General features: G+C 37.7%; 2 protein-coding genes across 3 annotated transcripts; both read left to right on the top strand.

Moving 5' to 3' along the window:
- The first annotated feature begins 171 nt into the window (after positions 1-171).
- LOC131974891 (MOB kinase activator 1A) lies at positions 172-8,629 on the top strand. 2 transcript variants are annotated; one of them, XM_059337391.1, is made up of 6 exons: positions 172-335; positions 1,588-1,751; positions 2,322-2,415; positions 4,782-4,915; positions 5,454-5,617; positions 6,642-8,629. In XM_059337391.1, the coding sequence occupies exons 1-6, from the start codon at positions 322-324 to the stop codon at positions 6,717-6,719; spliced, it is 648 nt and encodes a 215-aa protein (XP_059193374.1). In that variant the 5' UTR covers positions 172-321; the 3' UTR covers positions 6,720-8,629. The 2 variants fall into 2 exon arrangements, with proteins under 2 accessions (XP_059193374.1, XP_059193372.1); XM_059337389.1 differs by having other exon boundaries at positions 175-335; positions 1,585-1,751.
- Positions 8,630-10,194: 1,565 nt separating this feature from the next.
- On the top strand, positions 10,195-19,217 carry trafd1 (TRAF-type zinc finger domain containing 1). The gene is made up of 12 exons (XM_059337885.1): positions 10,195-10,813; positions 11,057-11,105; positions 11,698-11,833; positions 12,308-12,361; positions 12,462-12,897; positions 13,309-13,599; positions 13,674-13,738; positions 15,698-15,961; positions 17,164-17,302; positions 17,513-17,729; positions 17,890-17,947; positions 18,675-19,217. Exons 2-12 carry the CDS (start codon positions 11,071-11,073, stop codon positions 18,711-18,713), a joined length of 1,734 nt encoding a protein of 577 aa, XP_059193868.1. The 5' UTR covers positions 10,195-10,813; positions 11,057-11,070; the 3' UTR covers positions 18,714-19,217.
- Positions 19,218-20,415: the final 1,198 nt, after the last annotated feature.

Genomic DNA, 20,415 nt, shown 5'->3' with positions numbered 1-20,415 from the left:
TTCACCCCTGCTTGGTAATAACCATAGATTGTCGTAATAACTGTATTAGTAGACAGACAGTCATAAAGTCAGTATTGAGTGTATATGGGGTGTGGTAGTTAGTACCTGAGACCAACAGGGGGCGACAGTCTGCCGGCCCGGCATCTCCGGAGAGCCGATAGAGGAAGAGCCACAGTGGGTGCAGTTCACATTAGCCTGGACGTTACAGTTAGCAGGCATCGCTTTTAAGTGGTCCCCTGTGTCTAACTGTAACACAATTTCTGTTTACTAAATCAGAGTTAGGAGCTGTTATCGAGGCTCTCCGACGACCGCTTCGCCAAGATGAGCTTCCTGTTGTAAGTAAAGTGAAGTTACAGACGGAGCTTGTGGTTAACGTTAGCTGCGCTTCTACGAAGTTGCATCTAGGGAAGTAAATGGCGTCAAAGTAAGACACTGTTATAGAAAACAAGCAAGGTAACCGCGTTGTGTGCCTTATACATTTAGGTTTAACTTAAACCGCTTTTATCGCCTTTTTATTTCGGTTATTTATGGTTTTCCAGCAGTCGCCAACTATAACTTTGTTAACTAACGTTAGTTGTGTTCAAACTTAGCTAGCATGATTATTAACGTTAGCTTACGGTTGGTTAGCCGACTTAGCTGAAAGAATCATTTCCCCATTAATGTAGATCAGACCTGTTAAACCTCTGAAGTCCAGGAGATTTTGGTTGATTTTTTTTCAACTTCCTATGCATTCATTTCTGTCTCTGTTTAGCATCTTTCAGTCTGTCCTTACATCACATGCATGGCTCCTTTTTCTCGACACAAACTTGGTCTGATTTTTCATTTTATTTTAATTAACAAAGTATAAAGCTGCCAGGAACCCAAAATACAAACAAGAAACACAGGTGTCTATGGAAATTTACCATTTTTAAAAATCATTTATACACACAAAAACAGCAGAAATAATAATAAATAATAAAACTACAAAACAGTCTATTTGCATGTAAATTAAAAATAGTAATAGTTTTCATTGTAGAAAGAAAAGTCACATTTTAAAAAGGTTCTAGAAACATAAATGGCACAGTGTGAAAGCTCCTATGATTGCATTTTCAACTGGCTTTCTCAGCTTGTCTACATATCGTATATAAATAGTTATTACTGTAAATAAAACATGTACTTTCAATAAATAGATGGACTCTAGAGGGTTAACATTAATTATCATTCACATCTTTGCTGTCTGGACCCTGTTGAGAGGTTGCTTAACGTCGAGCAATGTGATTAACTGTCCCGTTTTTTACAGTGACACTCGCATTTCCTGTCTGTTGCACTTATCAGCATAACTTAACAACACAACAGGACTCAGACTATACAGTCACGCTCCCGTCACACTGAAAACAAGCAAAGACAAGTTGACAAACGTTTGCTTGTTTGACAAATGTGGCAATGATTATCACAATGTTCCCCATAATGCCTCCTTGTAGCTGCTGATTGCACAAACCACACAGGAAAAATCATCACATGTGGAGGCCCAAGAGGAGCATCCAAAACACCACGGCCCTTTAAAATGCTACACAGTTGGTCAGCTCTATGTTTGTTTGTTCTCAGTAGCGGTCGCTCATCCAAGACCTTCAAGCCGAAGAAGAACATCCCAGAGGGTTCCCACCAGTATGAGCTGTTGAAACATGCTGAGGCAACACTGGGCAGTGGGAACTTGAGGCAGGCTGTCATGTTGCCAGAGGGAGAGGATCTCAATGAGTGGATTGCTGTCAACAGTGAGTTGATGGATGCATTAAACCTATATAGAATACATCCCTCAGTCCACAAACAACTGTCTTAACATAACTGTCTTAACATAAGTGGTTCTTGTACAGAAGTTGAACATGTGCATTGCCAAGTGGTAAAAGAGAAGTTGGGCGTCCCAACTTCGGATCCAGCTCGGAGCCCTTTCCTTCCCCTTCCAGTCTATCTCTCTGCCACTGTCAAATAGAGCCATTAATGCCCAAAAAATATATTTTAAAAAGGTTAATGGTTCGATCCCTGACCATGGCAGCCTACATGTTGAAGTATCCTTGGGCAAGATACTGAACCCCAAATTTCTGCTGATGCTGCGGTGTGTGATTGAGTTCCTGATGGTTGCAGGTGGTACCGTTTAGGGTAGCCTTGGCCACTAGTATTAAAGTGCGTGTGAATGGGTAAATGAGCGCTGTCTGTAGTGTGGTCGCAAACACTAGAAAAGAGCTATATAAGTGCAGCCCATTTACAATATAGAAAAGTGATTAAGTTTATTGTTACAAGCATTAATATTACACAGAACAGAAATCTAATGAATACTTTTCTTTCAGCTGTGGATTTCTTCAACCAGATCAACATGCTGTACGGGACCATCACTGAGTTCTGCACTGAGACCAGCTGCTCTGTAATGTCTGCTGGACCAAGGTACAGACCAACAGTGTCCTTTTATGCATGCAGCTTCTCTTTGAGCTAAGGGCTTCTATAAGATATTTTTAAATGTTTCAGAAGGAAAAGCAAAGGTGCAAATAATTAATATTAACAATGGCTGTAATCTATTTAGCTTCTTTGTGTTTTGGCTCCCTGTCACTCTGTTAGTGGCTTTTTGAGACACTTGAATAGAACGGGTTCAGATGTAAAGGTAGGCATCCCAGCACTACTCTTTACCCCTCAGTACTGCATTGGGTAAGATGGAGTGAGACCAGCTGGAAATGTGCCTGCCAATGTGGCAAACTTTGTGGGTGTATGCCCGGCACACTTGGTCCATCTTCATAGGTTTTACTCTTGAGAATCTCCACTCTGCTACCCTCACCACGGTTCTCTCATCTTTTCCTGTTAGAACAATAATGAAATGCGGTTGAGGTGAGACGGCCATAAATAGTTTTGTCTGATTTTGAGGAGAATTGGACCCGGGGACGAGCATCAATAATGCCTTAATAAAAAATAACCAATTTTCCTGCTGATCGTCACTTTTGCTTATATGCGTCATAAAGAGGAATCAGCATTAAAATTAGAAGTTAGAAATTAGTTTCACAACCGCTTCAAAACTCCTTGTAGTTCCTTTAAAACTTTTAAAAACAGAGGGTGAATTAGAAAGTCGGGAGAAGACCGTTTTGTGTGTTTATTAAGACAGCAACCCCAAACTTGTATGTAATTTCATAACTTGATGCAGTGAACAGCTCGTAAATGGGCTAAATGTTATTTGGCAAGTCCCATTGAAATATTTCTGCTGGCGTATGCGTTTACGCAATTTTTAGGAAACATGGAACTTTACAAATTGGCTGACCACCAGATGCGTCACACAGAGCTTTGAAGAGTATTTCTAAACATGAATCACTAATGCAAGATGCAATATAATGATACAAAGCTTCATAACAAACATCCCGTGATGTGATCAAAGACATTTGTTATGAATGGCTCATTACCACACTGCTAAAGGCACTTAAAGCCTTATTTTACAACAGAAGAGAACAAGGAATTATCAATAAGTAGGAGGATTCCATGTTGCTTGCTGGGCTTTCAGAGATGCTCTTTAACTGTTTTGGTGTTTTTTTTTCTTCAGGAACCCTGGCTGGGATGTATGCCGGGTTGAAACTTTATTTACGATCACAGGCATTTATGAAATGATGGTGAAGAGTTTAAGTAAGCTCAGCTGAGTCCATTTTCAATTATTAGTGAATGAACATTATTATGCTCCCAGATGTCATGTGCTACCCAGTGATGAGAAAATAAAAGAAGAAAAATGAATCTTATTAGATAAATACTTGTACCAAAATGTACATTAACAACTGAATTGAAGATTTGTGAACTGATCCTAGTTTATTTTTTACGGCGCAAAGAAAAAATAACTCAATAATTGTTTACTATTGGTCATTCATTTCAATCATCCAGATCATGATTGTCATCCACATGCTGTTATAAAGCAGCAATTCTGTGAGAAGTACTGTCATGTTATCTTTGCAGAGTTAATGTGGGTCTGTAAAGGCCTTTTAGATGGCATACCGATTAGAGGATCTAGCACGCAACATGCACTTGATCTTAAATTAGCTGCAGCCGCAAGCCATTGTCTGCAGTTAGCAGAAGGCTAATCTACTAGGAACCTTTTTGAGAGGCTTTATGTTTTTTAAGAAGTCTTGCTTCCTTTTTTGGGGTTGCTTTGCAGTGAAGGTAGTTGTCAATGTAGGAGTAGCAACTTTTTCTGAAGGATGTTCTTCCACTGAATTCAACTTTCACTATCTGAATTGATTGATTGGCCAATGTCTTCCTTCTCAGGCTAGGTTTTATAAAGGCTGAAAACTGAGCCAAGAGGAAACCTGTGCAGTTTTCTCTCAGAACACTTGAACTACAATATGCTGAAAGGTTTTAATAGAATTTTTGCCCTATGACGTCAACAACAAATCCCTACGACAGCTGTAAAGTGTATGAAATTGAAATGCATCATCTGACAGTCAGATGAGAAAAAAACAGGAATTAAACTTTGCATGTGGTCCATGTAGAGGCTGTTTAGTTAGAATCTAGATTTGGCACTTCCTCTATCCCCTCTCCTGCCAAGACTGTCTGCACTCAGTCTGTAATCAGGAGGAAGAGGCTGCAGATCACTTCCTGTTGACATAGCCGCCTTCAAGAACATAATTGTAGTTACTTTTGCATTTCTCCCTGCTGGTCTGTTTTTATATTATCTACTGGGGCAGAACCAGTGCATGTTTAGACAAACTTTCATGTTCATGTCTCCTAAGTCTACTGTAACTAATGAACCAGGTGAATAATGTAAATATTTTGTTGTTTCTCTGTAGATATGAGTATCACTGGGCTGATGGCACCAATATTAAGAAGCCCATCAAATGCTCCGCGCCAAAGTACATCGACTACCTGATGACCTGGGTGCAGGATCAATTGGATGATGAGACACTTTTCCCCTCCAAGATTGGTGAGTTTTGATTAATGAAGAATTTTTATTTTCAGCAGTTTGGACACAGCCCCAATTTATATTAACTTGCTGAGTTTCATTTAGTCCCCCTTAATTGAAGAGCAGTGTATAAGCCTTCTTTTTTTGGGTTTGCCATGCAGTGCAGGAAGTTGTTGTCAATGCTGAAATGGCAACTTTTTCTAAAGGATGTTCAGCCACTGAATTCAACTTCCACTATGTGAAGGGCATACCTACATATACATTTGATTGGGCCGAGTCTAAAGAGACAATTTGATCAAATGAACTGTGAATAAATTGTATCAGTGTAACATGTGAAAACTGAAAGTTGGCTCTTTAAATCTCATTTCAAACCCAGTGTGGTGGAGTACAGAGGAAGTGTCAGAGTGTCCTAACACTGTCCAACTGCGCTGTATCTCCTCTGCAAGTCTTGTACATTTTTAAATTGTAACTTTGTGTGGATGAAGAGATTTTTCTGCTACTGTCAGTACACAAACTATTCTCCTGACATCAGCATTTTCCACCACCTTCTGGCCCACAGGAGTTCCTTTTCCCAAGAACTTCATGTCTGTGGCCAAAACCATCCTGAAGCGCCTGTTCAGGGTTTACGCTCACATCTACCACCAACATTTTGACTCTGTGATGCAGCTGCAGGAGGAGGCCCACCTCAACACCTCCTTCAAGCACTTCATTTTCTTTGTTCAGGTGAGATTATCCTGCTACAATGTAGGGCCTAATTAATCACTGCTTTGTAAAGCCCCATTAAGACATGCACTGTAATGCATACATGCCAATTTGACATGTTGCTACATGTTTGAAGTATGGAGGATGGAAGCTGAGAAAATAATAAATAAATAATGCAATAAATAAATGAATGAATATGCCATTACATGCACCAAAAATAATTTTAGAAATAAATGTAGCCATTAATTAATTGATAAATGTGGCATGAATGGATATTGGGGTTTAATTTTCTCCCCTATTTATTTGCCTTCTTTATTTTCCTTTTATTTTTAACATTTTTTGTTATTTTTGTTTTTTCCATTTCTACTGATGTTTAAATGTATTTGTTTGTTTAATTTAATGTTTATTCATTTTAAATTCATCCTTTCATGTTTCAACAGACTCATTCATTTTTCCACAAGCCAAAAAATCCAGACTTGAATAAACGGATCAACTCTGCAATTTCCCCGATGTCTGAAAAATGTCTAAATGTCTACATTTCAGAAAGGGGCTCAAGACAATTTGACATGGCAGGAGGCAGTTTTCATTTGAGGCATGATTAGGGATGCTGCGTTGAGATGTTCCCACCAATTAATAAACTAGTGACAACACACAGATTACATCGAACATTTTACAAGAAAAGATATTCATTGATTAGATTTAAGTATGAAATATTGCCTAATGGGCACTTTTGATTTTCACTTTCATAAGAAATCCTCTGCCATTTGCATGTTGTAAGCAAAATCTGACTCCTGCTATTCTGTGACATTTTCAGTTTATAATTAATTCCACGATGGGCAGATGAGTTGCATCCCACTGGGTAATGGCCGCTGGAGCTGCTTGCACTTTAGATAGGCAAAATGCTCCCGGAGTATGAAACGTGTAACGCGTAAATGCTACTGAATCTTCTGTCCTCGTCAGATATGTACTGTAAAAAAACGTGTCATATAAACTTTATAAATTTGGAACAATCTAATATAATATGTTTTTTTTTTTTTCCTTGTAGGAGTTCAACCTCATCGACAGGCGGGAGCTTGCTCCCCTGCAGGACTTGATTGAGAAGCTTGGATCCAAGGACAGATAGACATTTCATCACACATTTTCTTTCTTAAACAGTTTCTTTTTCCTCCTTTGTTCCTCTCTGTGACCTCAGCTACCTCTATGACTTCTAGTCTCAACTCTTTAAATCTGTGCCTTCTTCTTTTCATTTCATGAATGTTAGTACTGTCCTTTTCTGTTATTCCTTTTGTTGTCTTTTATGCTGTCTTTGAGCCCTTTCTTCCATTTCGCCACTCTAGATCATATAAAATAGTGTGTAGTTTAGTAAGAATATTTTTTCACAGGACTGTGGTCAATGACTATCTAAGAACAACCAACTGAATTTTATATTGGACCAAGGACATGAATTTATGAAAGTTACAGTGAAAACCAGCCTTTTTTCCATTCAAAAGTTGGTGTACAGTGTTTGTAATTGTGACAACACTTTAGTTATTGATAGACAATTTAATTTTTGTTAACTTTTAACTTTTGTAATTACAATTCCTGACCAAATATCCCCAAATATCTTTTATAGATGTCTGTCATCAGTGTACAATGGTAAGTAAAGATGGCAAGAAAAGCAACAACATAAAACAGTCGCGTGGAAGGTGTTTTGAGTCACCAACAAGACGGACACAGTATGCACCGGAATATAGCTCTCTTTCACATGCTGGTTGTGTATCTGATACCCCACATATGCTAACATGCTTCCTATTGACACACTCTTTGACACAGTTACATGTGAAGAGATGCCTTTGTTGTCGCCCCACAGAAAACACCAGCATTGTAGCGATTTCAGTTTGTTCATGCAACATTGTGGCTTGGTTGCTATAATGCAAGATATGGTGCTTACAGGGATGCTTTTAAACTGCTTGATGGTTATTATTAATAGCCACTTGAAGCTTTTGTAATCATGACCTTAATAAGGAGTTAAGTAGAAATCATTCAAAAATAGTCTAAGTCATTTTAGTTAATTTTTGATGGTACTTTTTAAAAATTAACCCCCCCCCCAACCTAGAGCAATAACTATAGCACCTGTGCATGATGAGGATGTGTGAGGTATATGTAGCTATACACAGATGTCTTGATTAGTCTTGGTGCATGTATCACAGTCATTTCCTGTGCCTAGCTCTGGCTACAACAGCAGGGCTGTCTGTACTGCCTTCCTTTTACAAACAAATGCAGCTAGTATTCCTTATGAATGTTATATTTGGCAAACTTTGAGCAAGAGAACTCGTCCGTAACCTTCTTCATGTTGGGCATAAATTCACATCAGACAATCATGAAAGCCATTAAGAGCCTTTACATAACGTAATGCATCACCAGGATCCAACCAATGTGACTGGGTGCTATAATTGTTCATTTTATAATGTACTCTTGGAGAAGTTGAAAGTCCTTCAACAATGTGAAAAACCATGTTTTTACACTTTAACTGAAATGTATCCACTTTTTGGCCCTCTGGATGCTTGAAGAGTGAAATCAAGCCAGCACCCAGTAAGTTAATCATTTATATGTTTATCAATATATTTTACAAGACAAAAATCTAACATTTTGCAAGATTTTATTTGAATATATATGGATATATAATGAGTCCTTTCTTTCAATCCAGTCTCATTTTTTTTTTTAAATAAATTGCTTTTCTAAGTATTTTGTTTGTAAACTTTGGGCATGGAGTTACATTTTTTAAATTACATTGGAGAAAAAATTGTTGACTTTACCTCTTCGGGAACAAGGGCTTTGATATGAATTAAAAGGTTTATGTATTTGAAATAATGGTCCAATCATTTGGGGAGGGCATCTTGACAGGGATGACAAGTGAGGATTTATGTACTGCGTCCTAACATTTGCTGTAAATAAGATCAGTGTTTTATCTGAACAAAACTGCCTTTCAAAAATGAAAATGTCTGATGTGACAGTATTGGTAGATCAAAAACTTAATAAACTCTGAAAGGACAATGTTGTGCTGATTTTAATGTTGCATGTACTTGGTGTCTGGAAGACTGAGCTGGTGGAATAGAGATCAGGAGGAAATATTGGCTCTTACAATTCTTGAGGTTTCTTTTACAACCATAACAATTATGCTTTTTTGTATTTTTTTGAGAGAAAGAATTATGATGAATGAATGCTGGGTCCATAATGTATATAAATTATATATAAATCCAACATTCCCCCCAACTCAGTGATACACATTTTTATTAATAATAAATAAATGAAAAATACATTTTAATATAATTCAGATTAATTTGTGTATTGTGTAATCATAATAATGTCATAGATAAATTGGATGTGTTTAACAGTGTAACTAAAAGTATTGCAGTATACCCGTAATAATGTTAAATTTAAGAAAGGAAATATGTTAATAATACCCACATGATAATATTGTGTCAATAATTCAATTGTATTTTTTCATGTTAAATCTTTACATTAAAACTAAAGCTGTCAGCTAAATGTAGTGAAGTAAAAAAAAAAAAAAACTACAATGCTTGAATAAAACTAGGACTGCAAGCAGTACTGAACGGGCCCTCGCAGTACACGCGTGTCGGGGCATGCTGCCATCGGGGTGTGTGCGTTACAGGGGCCAGTCTATACCACCTCTATGAATTTCATTGCTTTACGTGTTATAGTGTGGCCACGGTACCAAATATGAAATTAGACTGCCACCACAGTGCCACCTAGGGGCCGATCAATAAAACCTTAAATGGTTATCCTCAGGAGGACATTGACAATAATTGTACCAAGTTTTGTATAATAATGCACAAACTATTCCTTTAATCCTCATACAGTGTCTGAAGGAGGATTCTTAACTGATATGTATATGTTAGAAGAGGCAGGTAGCAATGGTGGAAAGTAACTGTACATTTACTCAAGTACTGGACTGTCTACATAAGAGTGACATGAGTGTGTCATAAACATGACATGGGATATGTCATGAACATTAATGCTCATGATACTTGTCATGTTTCTGACAGGCTTGTGTGACTAAATGTGGACACCTTCAAAATAAGGTGTTACCATAAGTCATTTATTTCTCTTAACTTACATAATGTACACACAGTGTTATTACTATGCCAATATCCATCCTTTGTTACATCCCTTTTGAGTGAAATGATCAATACATGTCATATGTTACACTTTCGGTGAAGTTTTTTTTGTTTCCTGCAAAACTTGAAAAAACGAGTTAGGCGATTATTTTAACAGGGTGACGAAATGCTAAAAAATGCAGACTCAAGTAGCACAACGGACAAAACACTACTTCCTTTGTAGACAGGAAGTTCAAATAAAGTTACTGATGCGTAGCACTTGCTTGATGAAACTGTGCTGAAATGACAGCTGTAATGACAACAATGTTTCTGCTTTTGACCCCTTTATCACATTGCTGGTAGTATCAGATATCGGATAGAAACTAAAAGCAGGGATGTCACCCGAAACGTTTTGACAGGCGCACCGTGTTTACTCAACCAATCAGAATCGAGCTCGGAGATAAATTAGATTATTTTACCCTGAGTTTGGACTTAAAGTTGACTTCAACCATTAACCGCTATATTATATACGCTCCTAACAAAACCAGGGCATTATTTTGTTACTAAATCTAAGTGTTTAGGCTTGTTACAATATTATATATTGTTATGATAGGATTTGGTTTGGTTGCGCTTATATTTAAAGGGGCGGAAAGGATGTGTACGTAGACAACCTGAGAGGCCGAACTCGGGGTACCAAACACCCGGATTACATCAAGAAGGAAATAACGAACTGTTTCACAAGATATCATCAAATAATTAGCTGTTATCCGCGGTTTATTCTTGATTATATAGCCTACAGAGGTGAATTAATAGACACACGGTATAATCACAACGACTGTCCTCGTTTTGCGTAGACCGGACGGCACATTAGCTTCTTGGCCCGGTTGCTACTTCGTAAATAGCGTATAAAGTTAGTTAGGCTAGCTAAATTAATGCTACGCGGTGGTTTGCTAACAAGGTATTTAATGTTAAGATACGTAGCTAGCTAAAGGCAACACGGCCAACAGTGTCCAACTTTCTGAGGTTTTTCGAGATGTTTGTTGAGTGAAGTTGACGGGGAATCTTTCTGATCCAGGCCATCGTTGTCAGCTAACGTTAGCAATCTGCCTGGAAACACAGGGTAAGCAAACCGTAAGAACTGTCAACCAGCTGTACTCTTTACATTAGCATTTATTATACAGAGAGCTATCTCTAAATGAACCCATGCATAATGTTAATGAATCCCAAATTCTTAGTTATAGCTATAACCGTGCATACAAACCTGAAAAGGGCAGAAAAACAGAGCTAGTTTTAGTGTCACTTTATCCTGACATGTCAGTCAAGCTGTTTTTGTCTTAATAACAAACGCTACATTTGTCCACAGGCTTCGGTAAAGCCATGGCAGATGAAAATACCCAGTTCTGTGGAAATTGGTAAGTATGAATAAACGACATTGTATGTAGGGGTGGGAACCGCAGAGTTATTCTCCATACGATAAAGATGGTGTCAAGGTACAGCGATTCTGCAATAATCAATGCACTGTAAGCCAACAATCTACAATACATCACGATATCTGAAGATTAAACAATATTCCCTCGAAAGGCAAAAAGCAGTAATTGTGTTTTTATCCAATACATTGTGGTGTCAGATTAACAGAATTTGACATGAGATTAAAAAAAATGTTACCACAAAGTGCAAAAGTCTTAGATCACTGTCTGCAGCTTGTGTACGTCCACATGTGCTATCATTCCAATTGTTCTGCTTTTCAGAAAGCAGGAGTAGTCTGGGGTTAAAATGATTAAAGGAAGAATACAACTAATAAGAACCACCACAAGAAGTTATTTAATAATTACTTTAGTAAGTCAAATTTGTAGGAGAATCTGTTTATCATGCCTGCATGATTTAGTTAAACACTAGTGGCCCTAGTGTATTGATAAAGTATTGTAAAAACACAATATATTGCTGTATCAATATTTTGTCCCGCCCCTAGTCAATTTGATTTCTCTATTTTCTTTACCTTTTTAGCAAACATGACATTCCAGAGGCTAATTTTACGACCCATGAGATCCATTGCCGAAGAAACATTGCATTGTGTGATGTTTGCCAGGAGCCAGTGCCCCGGTCAGATCTGCAGGACCACAAACAGCAGGAGCATACTCAGGTAAATTCTGAACAGCAATACTGGAGACATTAACACATTCCATGCATAATCCATGATTTATTCTGCTTTAAAGGCCAGACCCAATACAACAAAGTGGATAAATGTGTGTTATCTACATAGCCTGGAACAACTAATCAAGTGTGAACATTATTTAATATGTCCCAAACCCAGAAAAAAAAGAAAACAACAATTTATTTATAGTTTCCTTGCCACAAACCAGGGAACTGCAAAGTGGACTTGCTGTGGAAATCTTTTTGTCTGCCTTATATTAATTGGCTACACTGGGACACCCCATTGTGCTTTGTTGCTTATTGAACAATCAATATAAATCAATATCAGTTACTGATACCAGACCTACTATAAACTGTCAGACCATATACTGCAATCATCAGTAGGACCAACAATGAAATAAAGTCAGACTGGTAATGCCACTGGATGACTGCAACATTGTAATCATTTTTACTTTCATTTCAGATTACATGCAAGTGTGGTTTGAAGATTGACAAGAATCACATTGCCGTTCACCAGGTACTTCTGAATAACTATTTTCTTCCCTATTTATAACGCTAATATTCAACCATCTTTACTAAATCCTTAAATTGTCTTTCTTCTCAATTGTTTCCATCAGGGCTCTGAATGTTCTCAGCGGCTGATTCCGTGCCAATACTGTGAACTGGAGATTGTTTTCAGTCAATCCAAAGAACATGAGGATTATTGCGGTACACGCACTGAGCCCTGCCCACACTGCAAGTGCAATGTGATGTTGAGGGAACAAGCTGTGCATCCGGTCTTATGCGGAAGCCTTACACCGCCCCAAGAGAGAAACAACAGCCGGACAAGTCGCAGTCCAGTAGAACAGCAGCCTCCAGGGGCATGGCTTGAAGCCCACTCCATCCGAAACCTCCTCAGAGCACAAGAGAGGGGCCCAAAGAATAATAACATCAGTGCGGCAGAACAACAGGCCTTTCCCCGGCCGTTCGATCCCAGAGTATATAACACTTCAAGGGGACCTCAAGGCTCAGGGGACTGGAAAAATACTACCCCGAGAAATACATTTAGCCACTGTGAGTTTATCACTGACCTATCAATTATTTACTGTTATGTTGGGAGAAACAAAAGTGCACAACCAGCAGGCTTAATCATTTTGTTTGAATATATAATTATGTATTGGCCAAAAATATACACCAATGCAGCTTTCAAAGACTGTAGAAGCTGATTTTTTTCTGTAAAGAAACAAAAGTCATGTTTACATTCAGTGTTTCGAACCAAAACACATTGTATGTATCCATAATGTTTAACAGACATCTCAAATACATTTCCATTTTTTTAATCACTAAAATTTAACAAATGTATATGTGTTTTATATTAAGGGTTTAGCAAAACATTAGATGGAACAATCATAAAAAACATAACATTTCTAATCTTTTCCTTCCTAATTACTACGAGCAGCTCAAGTTGTTTTTCTTTTCTTGTAGTGTTGGGGCAGACAGATTTCCTGAATAGCAGCAGCAGTAGTGCCTGGCCCCAAAGTGAGCTCTCTCTGAATGAGGATTCATCAGGCCTGGACTACATGCTGGCTCTCAGCCTGCAGAGTGATGGAGAATCAGTGGCTGGAGGCATAGAGGGAAACCTGTGGAGCGGTATCTGGGACCACAAGATTGAGAAGACGCCTAACACCTCTGTAAACTCTCCACTCTCTCCACCCAACAACAACTACCCAAACTTCACTACCGGCACGAGTGCCATCCAGGAACATGATCAAGCAGGTAAATTATTGTTGGTTAGATTACTTAAAATGATTCTGTTGGCAGTTTGTTAATGGTTTTATTTATTTTCACAGATACCATGCTGCCTTGTGAGTTCTGCGAAGAGCTGTTTCCTGAAGATGACCTAATTTTGCATCAGGTAAGAGATGTGGTTTTGTTTTTATGGTTGTACTATTAGACACTAGTAGGTTTACTGATGGTGTTTTTTTGTTAGCCTGCAGAATAAGTGCTTATATGGATTTACACAAACATTTTGATGAGGATCCCATAGCCCTCTGAACCCCAAGCACTTTCAGGGCATTCTCTTGCTTCTGACAAATTTTACTCACTGTGGTCTTTCTTTTCATTGAAATATATAGGGGGCTGCAAAACATATCAGTAATACACATATTAATTCCTCAAATGTTCAAACTGTTTGCCCACGGCATTCACACATCCCAGCAATACTATTATAATACTAGTAATACTGCAATACAGCCCCCTGTATAAGTCCTGCACCTCTTTTGTGCAGTAAAGGGCACTTAGAATGTTGTAAAAAACTGCGGGTTTTGTTGATAATTTATTTTACACAAATTGGGGAAATGCAATGTTTATACTATCAAAAACAGTGTACTAAATAATATATATATTTAACTATTTATATTTTTACTATCTCAACATGCACTTCATTCCAGGTACAACTGATTTTTTGTCAAATGACTTTTGGTCTCAGCTGAGTCATTCATGGCTTCCCAGTTGTGCTGAGCAGCACATAATTAAATACTTTTGATAAAATATCACAATTTTAATCTTTGATTTGGTTATCCCTCCTGACAGAAGCATTATTCACACATGATTGATTTGTTCAAGGACTGCTGGAAATGTAAAAAAAAAAAAAAAAAAAAAAAAAATCAACAATATTTTTCTGTTTTTTTCAGCTTCTGACTATGCTAGATGGTGTTATTTTGACACATTTTTATTTATTTTATTTTCTCAGAATAAATTCCTTAATTAAAACTGGCACCTGGGTTGTGGGGCTCAAAGGGTGAGGCATGGTGGGATCCAAACACACTAACAGACAAACCAGTCAGCCCTCGAGAAATACAAAGGGTTACTGTGCTCACAGGATCTTGATAAAGACAATAGAATTACAATCACAGAAAATTGAGAAGTGGCCTAAACGACTGGCATGTGTCACATTTATAGACTTGTTGACTTGTGACTTTCAGTGATAATAAGGTTCTTCAGTTTGTTTTCGTGCTGATTTGTACCTGGACATCATGTCCCCATGCCTCCAAACACTGTTTTGCCAGAGTACAACAAACAAGGTTTTGTTGTAGTGAGGGCAGATGATACTTCAGTAATCAAATTAAAAAAAGAAAAGAGCAGGGAGAAAACCCAAATATGCTGCTCATCTTCCTCCACAGTAATTAAAAGTAATTTTAATGTCTATATATATATTTAAGTACTCCTCCATGCTATTTTGGTTTTAATATTACCTGAAGAAACACAAAAACACTGTAGTCATTCTCTTTTTTTGTGGTTTATGGAGATATTATACTTGATATCCCCAATCCCCTGAGAATTCATGTCAATATTCAAGTAAACAGATAATGTTGCCGGAAAAACCTGCCCAGCTGACACATCACTGGAGGTCAGACAGTTTGTAATTCCAGGTCAGTGCATCATATCTGCATGATGACGCCACAAAAGCCAAAACACAACCTGAACCTGATTGACAGATAAAACCAGTTTGACTGACCCACTTCTCTCTGCCTGCTGAATTCGAGTGTAGTTGTTTTTTAACCTAGAAAAGTTTTATATTATCCCTGTAGGTAACCTTATGATTGACAAACACCCTGTGTTGTCAAAAGGTTGACAAATACAACGGTATGCACAAGTTTAATCAGTTTAAAATGCTCCGATCCAGTCCGATATCATATGGCGTGCAGTCACCTGCATACCTTTCTTTATCTTTGTTTCAGACGGTTCACAGTGTAGTTACAGCCTTAACCTGTTTGAACAAGAGGCTGTCATCTCAGTCTAATTCGGGATGTGACTTAATTTAAGCACCAAATATTTCAACCTTTTTTGTAAACTTTTCTTCTCTCTCTGTCAGACTGGATGCAGCCCCGCCTCCGCTTTTGCATCCTACAGCAAGCAGCCGCTGTCTCCACCGAAAGAGGACAGGATGAGCAGGAATGCTTCAAGACATCTGATGCACAGCGTCCCAGACACACTTGCTTCAAACATCCCCACTTTCCCTCGATCAGTGTCCCCGGCCTCTTACAGTCCTCCAGCCAGTCCACTAGAGGGCGATGTGGTCATTCCATGCGAGTTCTGTGGCGTTGCCCTGGAGGAGGCTGTTGTCTTTCACCATCAGGTATGTCAGTAATCAAGATCAATGAACAGCTTAAAATTGTTTGACATATGGCAAGTTGATGTCAACTACTTCATTTTGTTGCCCTTGAGGAAAGAAAATTATTGTCAGAGATTTTCATATTATGACCTGAACAATCAGCCTGTAAAGACAATTTCTTAATATGTGCTCATCAGTGTTATTAAAGGAATAGTTCAGATATTTTGAAATTGAGTTGTATAAGGTATTTATTCATTATCAGTGTAATATCTGGTAATCGATACACCCCGCCCGTTTGGAGAAGGAGGCGGGAGTACTGGCACAATGTATTACTGAGGATGGGGTTTGCAGCAAACATAATTTAGCCACCTTAAAAGACATCCACCAAAAAAAAGCGGTATCAGTTTAAGTGTATTCTTTATTAACAGTATTTTTACCTCTTTACCTTGGCGCCTGACAGCATGTGGGGGAACTTAACAGATCCCCCCTGAATTCCATGGGAAAAAAATCCCTTAATGTTTCCAACAGAGCAAAGCAAGGCATACACAATTATTGTAAAGTACAACCCATTTATTCAAGTTATCAATGGTGTGTGTGTGTGTGTGTGTGTGTGTGTGTGTGTGTGTGTGTGTGTGTGTGTGTGTGTGTGTGTGTGTGTGTGAGAGAGAGAGAGAGTTTCCTTGCACACAGGCTTAGGTTTACAGCAGTCCAGTGACATTTATTCAATATGCTGTTTTACGCAAGATTTTTTAAATTATTTCCCAGTGTATTCAGGTGCCCGCGGAAAACTCTGCGATTGCAATATCCTCGGTGGCCTGACTGAAGGTGTTATCTATGCTTTCTTGAAAGCAAAAGATTCCATTAACAAAAACAGCAAATTTTACCTTGAAAAACACAGGAGTATCTGGTTTACCGCTGCCTCAAATTGTTAGTGTGTTAGTGTGTAATAAGTTAGTTCTGTTTAATCACGGTCATGCAGCTACACAAACAAACAAAACGATTGAAGCAGCAGTTGACCAGTAGCTTGTGTTCTGTGAGGTAAAATTACTGTTTCTGTTAATGGAGTCTGGTGGCTTTAAAGATCTGTGGTTTTTTTTTGGTTGGCTAAAATATGCTTTGCTACTGCCCCTATCCTCAACAGAACATTACCTCAGAAACAAATAAATGGTCAGATTTGTAATTGCATAATGGTTAAAGTCAAACTTAACCTGTGTTCTTAAATCTAGGACAAATGTGACATGCGTCCACAAACTGCCCATCCACTGAATAATCTAACAAAAGCATCCGTCAAAAAACCACTGAGTCCTGCCAAAGACGTCTTCGGTCAGGTGTCTCCAGAGTTTCAAAGGAGAATGAAGCACCAAGGTAATGTATAGGTTTTAATATACATTTATAAAAAAAGTGTGTTTGATAAGAAAAAAGCATTTAGCTTTCAATTCAATTCCACTACAAACAATACATGCAACACATGACACCTTTTCTGTGGAGGTTTTATATATTGGACAGAGTTCTGTTCTGGTCATTTTGTACATTTGTGTTCATGTATGCACATTGTGTGTCCCGCTCATCTTACAGCTGAATTCTCAGATGGGGACTTTAGATTCGACAGAGAAACCCCACCAGGACAAAACCCAAGGGACTGGCAGAGAGGCTACATTGGACTGCCGAGTCAAAAGAAGACGTCCAACTGTGATGCTTCTGTGAAATTCAGACCTCTGGCGGGCCGGGAAGCAGAAGGGGCTCATTCATCTTTCGCTGACACTGAGAAGTCTGGCTCTGCTTCTCTGAAGGGGTAAAAGCAATCCTCAAGTCGTATATTTTAAATTTTTCAGAATGCCTTTAGCTCTATTCGACCAGTTCAAATTTCTTAATCAAATACTGATTTGTTTTTTTTTCTAACTAGCATGTTGGATTACCTTTTTAATATTTTGATTTGACTGTTTGCCCACCAGAGTACATCTACCCGAAGACAAAGAAGGGAGAGGGAACAGAAGGAATTCATTTACAAAGGTAACCTTCATGTTCCCTTTAAAAAATAATATATATATACACACGCACATAATAAATAAATAAATCTCATGATTGTTGGACTGAGCCGAGTCATTCTTGGCTTCCCAGCTACGTTGAGTGCAAAATGCACAATTTAATGTTTTTTTTTGTGTTTTTCAATCTCCTTATTGCAGTTTAATTTATGTTAAGCTACACAAAATAAAGTGATTTTGATGAAATATTACTGATTATTGATGGACTGTTGGAAATTTGAACATCTGACAATAATTTCGATTTTTACAGTAATTTTGGCAATTTTTAAATTATATTTCTTCATTTCACTTTTTTAAGAAAACGTGCCTTTCATATCCTCTGGCAGGTTGTGAGGTTCAGAGGGTTAACTACACCGTATACAGTCTTTATTTTGGGAAAGAAGTGGAAGTCTTAACATGTTTGTTTATCAGAAGAGCATTCTGTTATACATAACATATTGTTATATATTTATATAAGAGCTATAACTGTATTACTGTGATGTAAATATAAGTAAAGCTACTGCTGAAATTAAGGGGAAATATCACTGGAATAGAGCTGAAACTAATTTCTGTAGCATTGTCTATGCCTGCTTCGCAGTAAAATATAAACATCACAGTGTAATGTTTGGTTAAAGGTGGATTTTCCTTCTAAGGCCACTCAACACATCTTTGCAACTGTGAAAGGATTTTCAATTGTATTTCTTTTTTATTTGCAGTTGCCCAAGAAGCAGAATGAAGAGCAGCAGGAAGAGTGAGAGCAGGAACAATGAGGAGAAATATAAGAACCAAACCTCCTACTCTGCTTTTCATTTATCTTTTTGCAGACTTTTGAAAATGAAACATATATCTGATAAGTGCCTGTGTGAGTATTAGCTATCTCGCAGTTTATATTTTGGTTTGAGTTAAAGTATAAGTAAGTAATTTGGTTTATTAATGCATATTCTCCTTGATTTACAGATTTGTTTCAAATGTTTGTATGTCTAACATCTAGCCTTAAAAGATAAATTATGAAATGGATTTTATTTGTGCTGATTCTGATTTTTTTTTTCTTTTCTTTCTTTCTCACTGTACAAGTCGTGTCATGGCTCATTAGGAATTTTAGAGAACATCGTATTCAGACACATGACTTTGTCGGTGTGCATTAATCTAACTTAATCTTTACCTTGTTAGTTCGGCCAAGGGCATTTGTTTTCTCCCCTGTTCTGTCAGGGTCATTCACAGTGTTCCTGTTGGTTTCTGCATCTTTATATAACCTGAAGCACTTTGATAGATTATTTTGTTTAAAAAAAGGGCTTGAGGAACAGATTTAATGAATTTATGCATCTTTGACCACAAAAAAGTAACTATAAAATTGAACATTTGTCTTTTTATACTGTTAAACATTTGTCTTTAATACTCTTCAGTAATGTTTTGCTTTTTTTTTTTAAAATCATAACTATAGAAGTATATATGTGGTATTAAGATGAGATGTCACTTGTCCAATCATCTGTTTAGTAGTATAAAAAATGTTGTGTGCTGCTCCTCCGAATCAGATCTGAGATCTATTTAGTGTGTAACATAGAGTCCACTTTAGCAATACATATAAGATAGGCAACCTTGTGCCACAGACCGTTGAGACCTTTTCACTAAAGAAGACACCAGAGCGTTTTCCTGATTAACATCCAATCATCAACCTCGACTAGTGACAGGAACAAATAATCTGGGAAACCTCCTGGTGTGGTGTTTGGTTGGACCGTAGGCGGTCACGGCACACGGCTGACTACTCCTGTTTAAGAACAAACTGTCTTGATTCTCTTTGTCTCGTGTGGCTATTAAATGTTAAATGAAGACATTTGTGGCTCTGGTTTGTATTGTGTCAGTGTTGTTTTTACCTCAAGATTCAATGAAGCTCATTTCAGTTCAGCAGTCATGGTATTTTTAAAAGGTCCTGTATCTCTTTCACACTTAAACATTTACAAATTGTGGGTGTTTCTTGGGCCAATTAGAATATTTTCACACTGATTGAATACTTTGAGAAGAATAATTGCTCCCAGAGGAAAAGCTATTTTGGACATTTTATAGGGTGCGACTGGCAAAGGGCATGACTATTACCAAACAAGTTCTCTAAATTATAATGAACCAGAATCTTAACACATTTATTTCACCATTGTACACATTCAGTTTGTTTTTGCACTGAAATGAAAGGTTCTATTTTGTGTCAAAGTAATTGTAAGTTAAGTGTAAAAAGGTCACATTTTTGACTTGATGAAGATAAAATTGAATTTACTGATAAAATAATAAACTTTTAGGACAATCTAAATCAAAAATAAAATCTTCAGTATTTCTCCACCAGAAGTTTATTCCTGACCTCATGGAGCTTTGATACCTTATTAGGAGATAAAATGCCTTTTCTGTTTGTCAGGTTAAATTTTGCCTTTTCCCCCCCTAGAACATTCCCTGGAAGGAATTTAGTATTCA

Source organism: Centropristis striata, chromosome 7 (genome assembly GCF_030273125.1).
Source record: "Centropristis striata isolate RG_2023a ecotype Rhode Island chromosome 7, C.striata_1.0, whole genome shotgun sequence".
Taxonomy (NCBI): Eukaryota; Metazoa; Chordata; class Actinopteri; order Perciformes; family Serranidae; genus Centropristis; species Centropristis striata.
The sequence above is the reverse complement of the archived record's forward strand: the minus strand, read 5'-3'. Positions and strand labels throughout refer to the sequence as shown.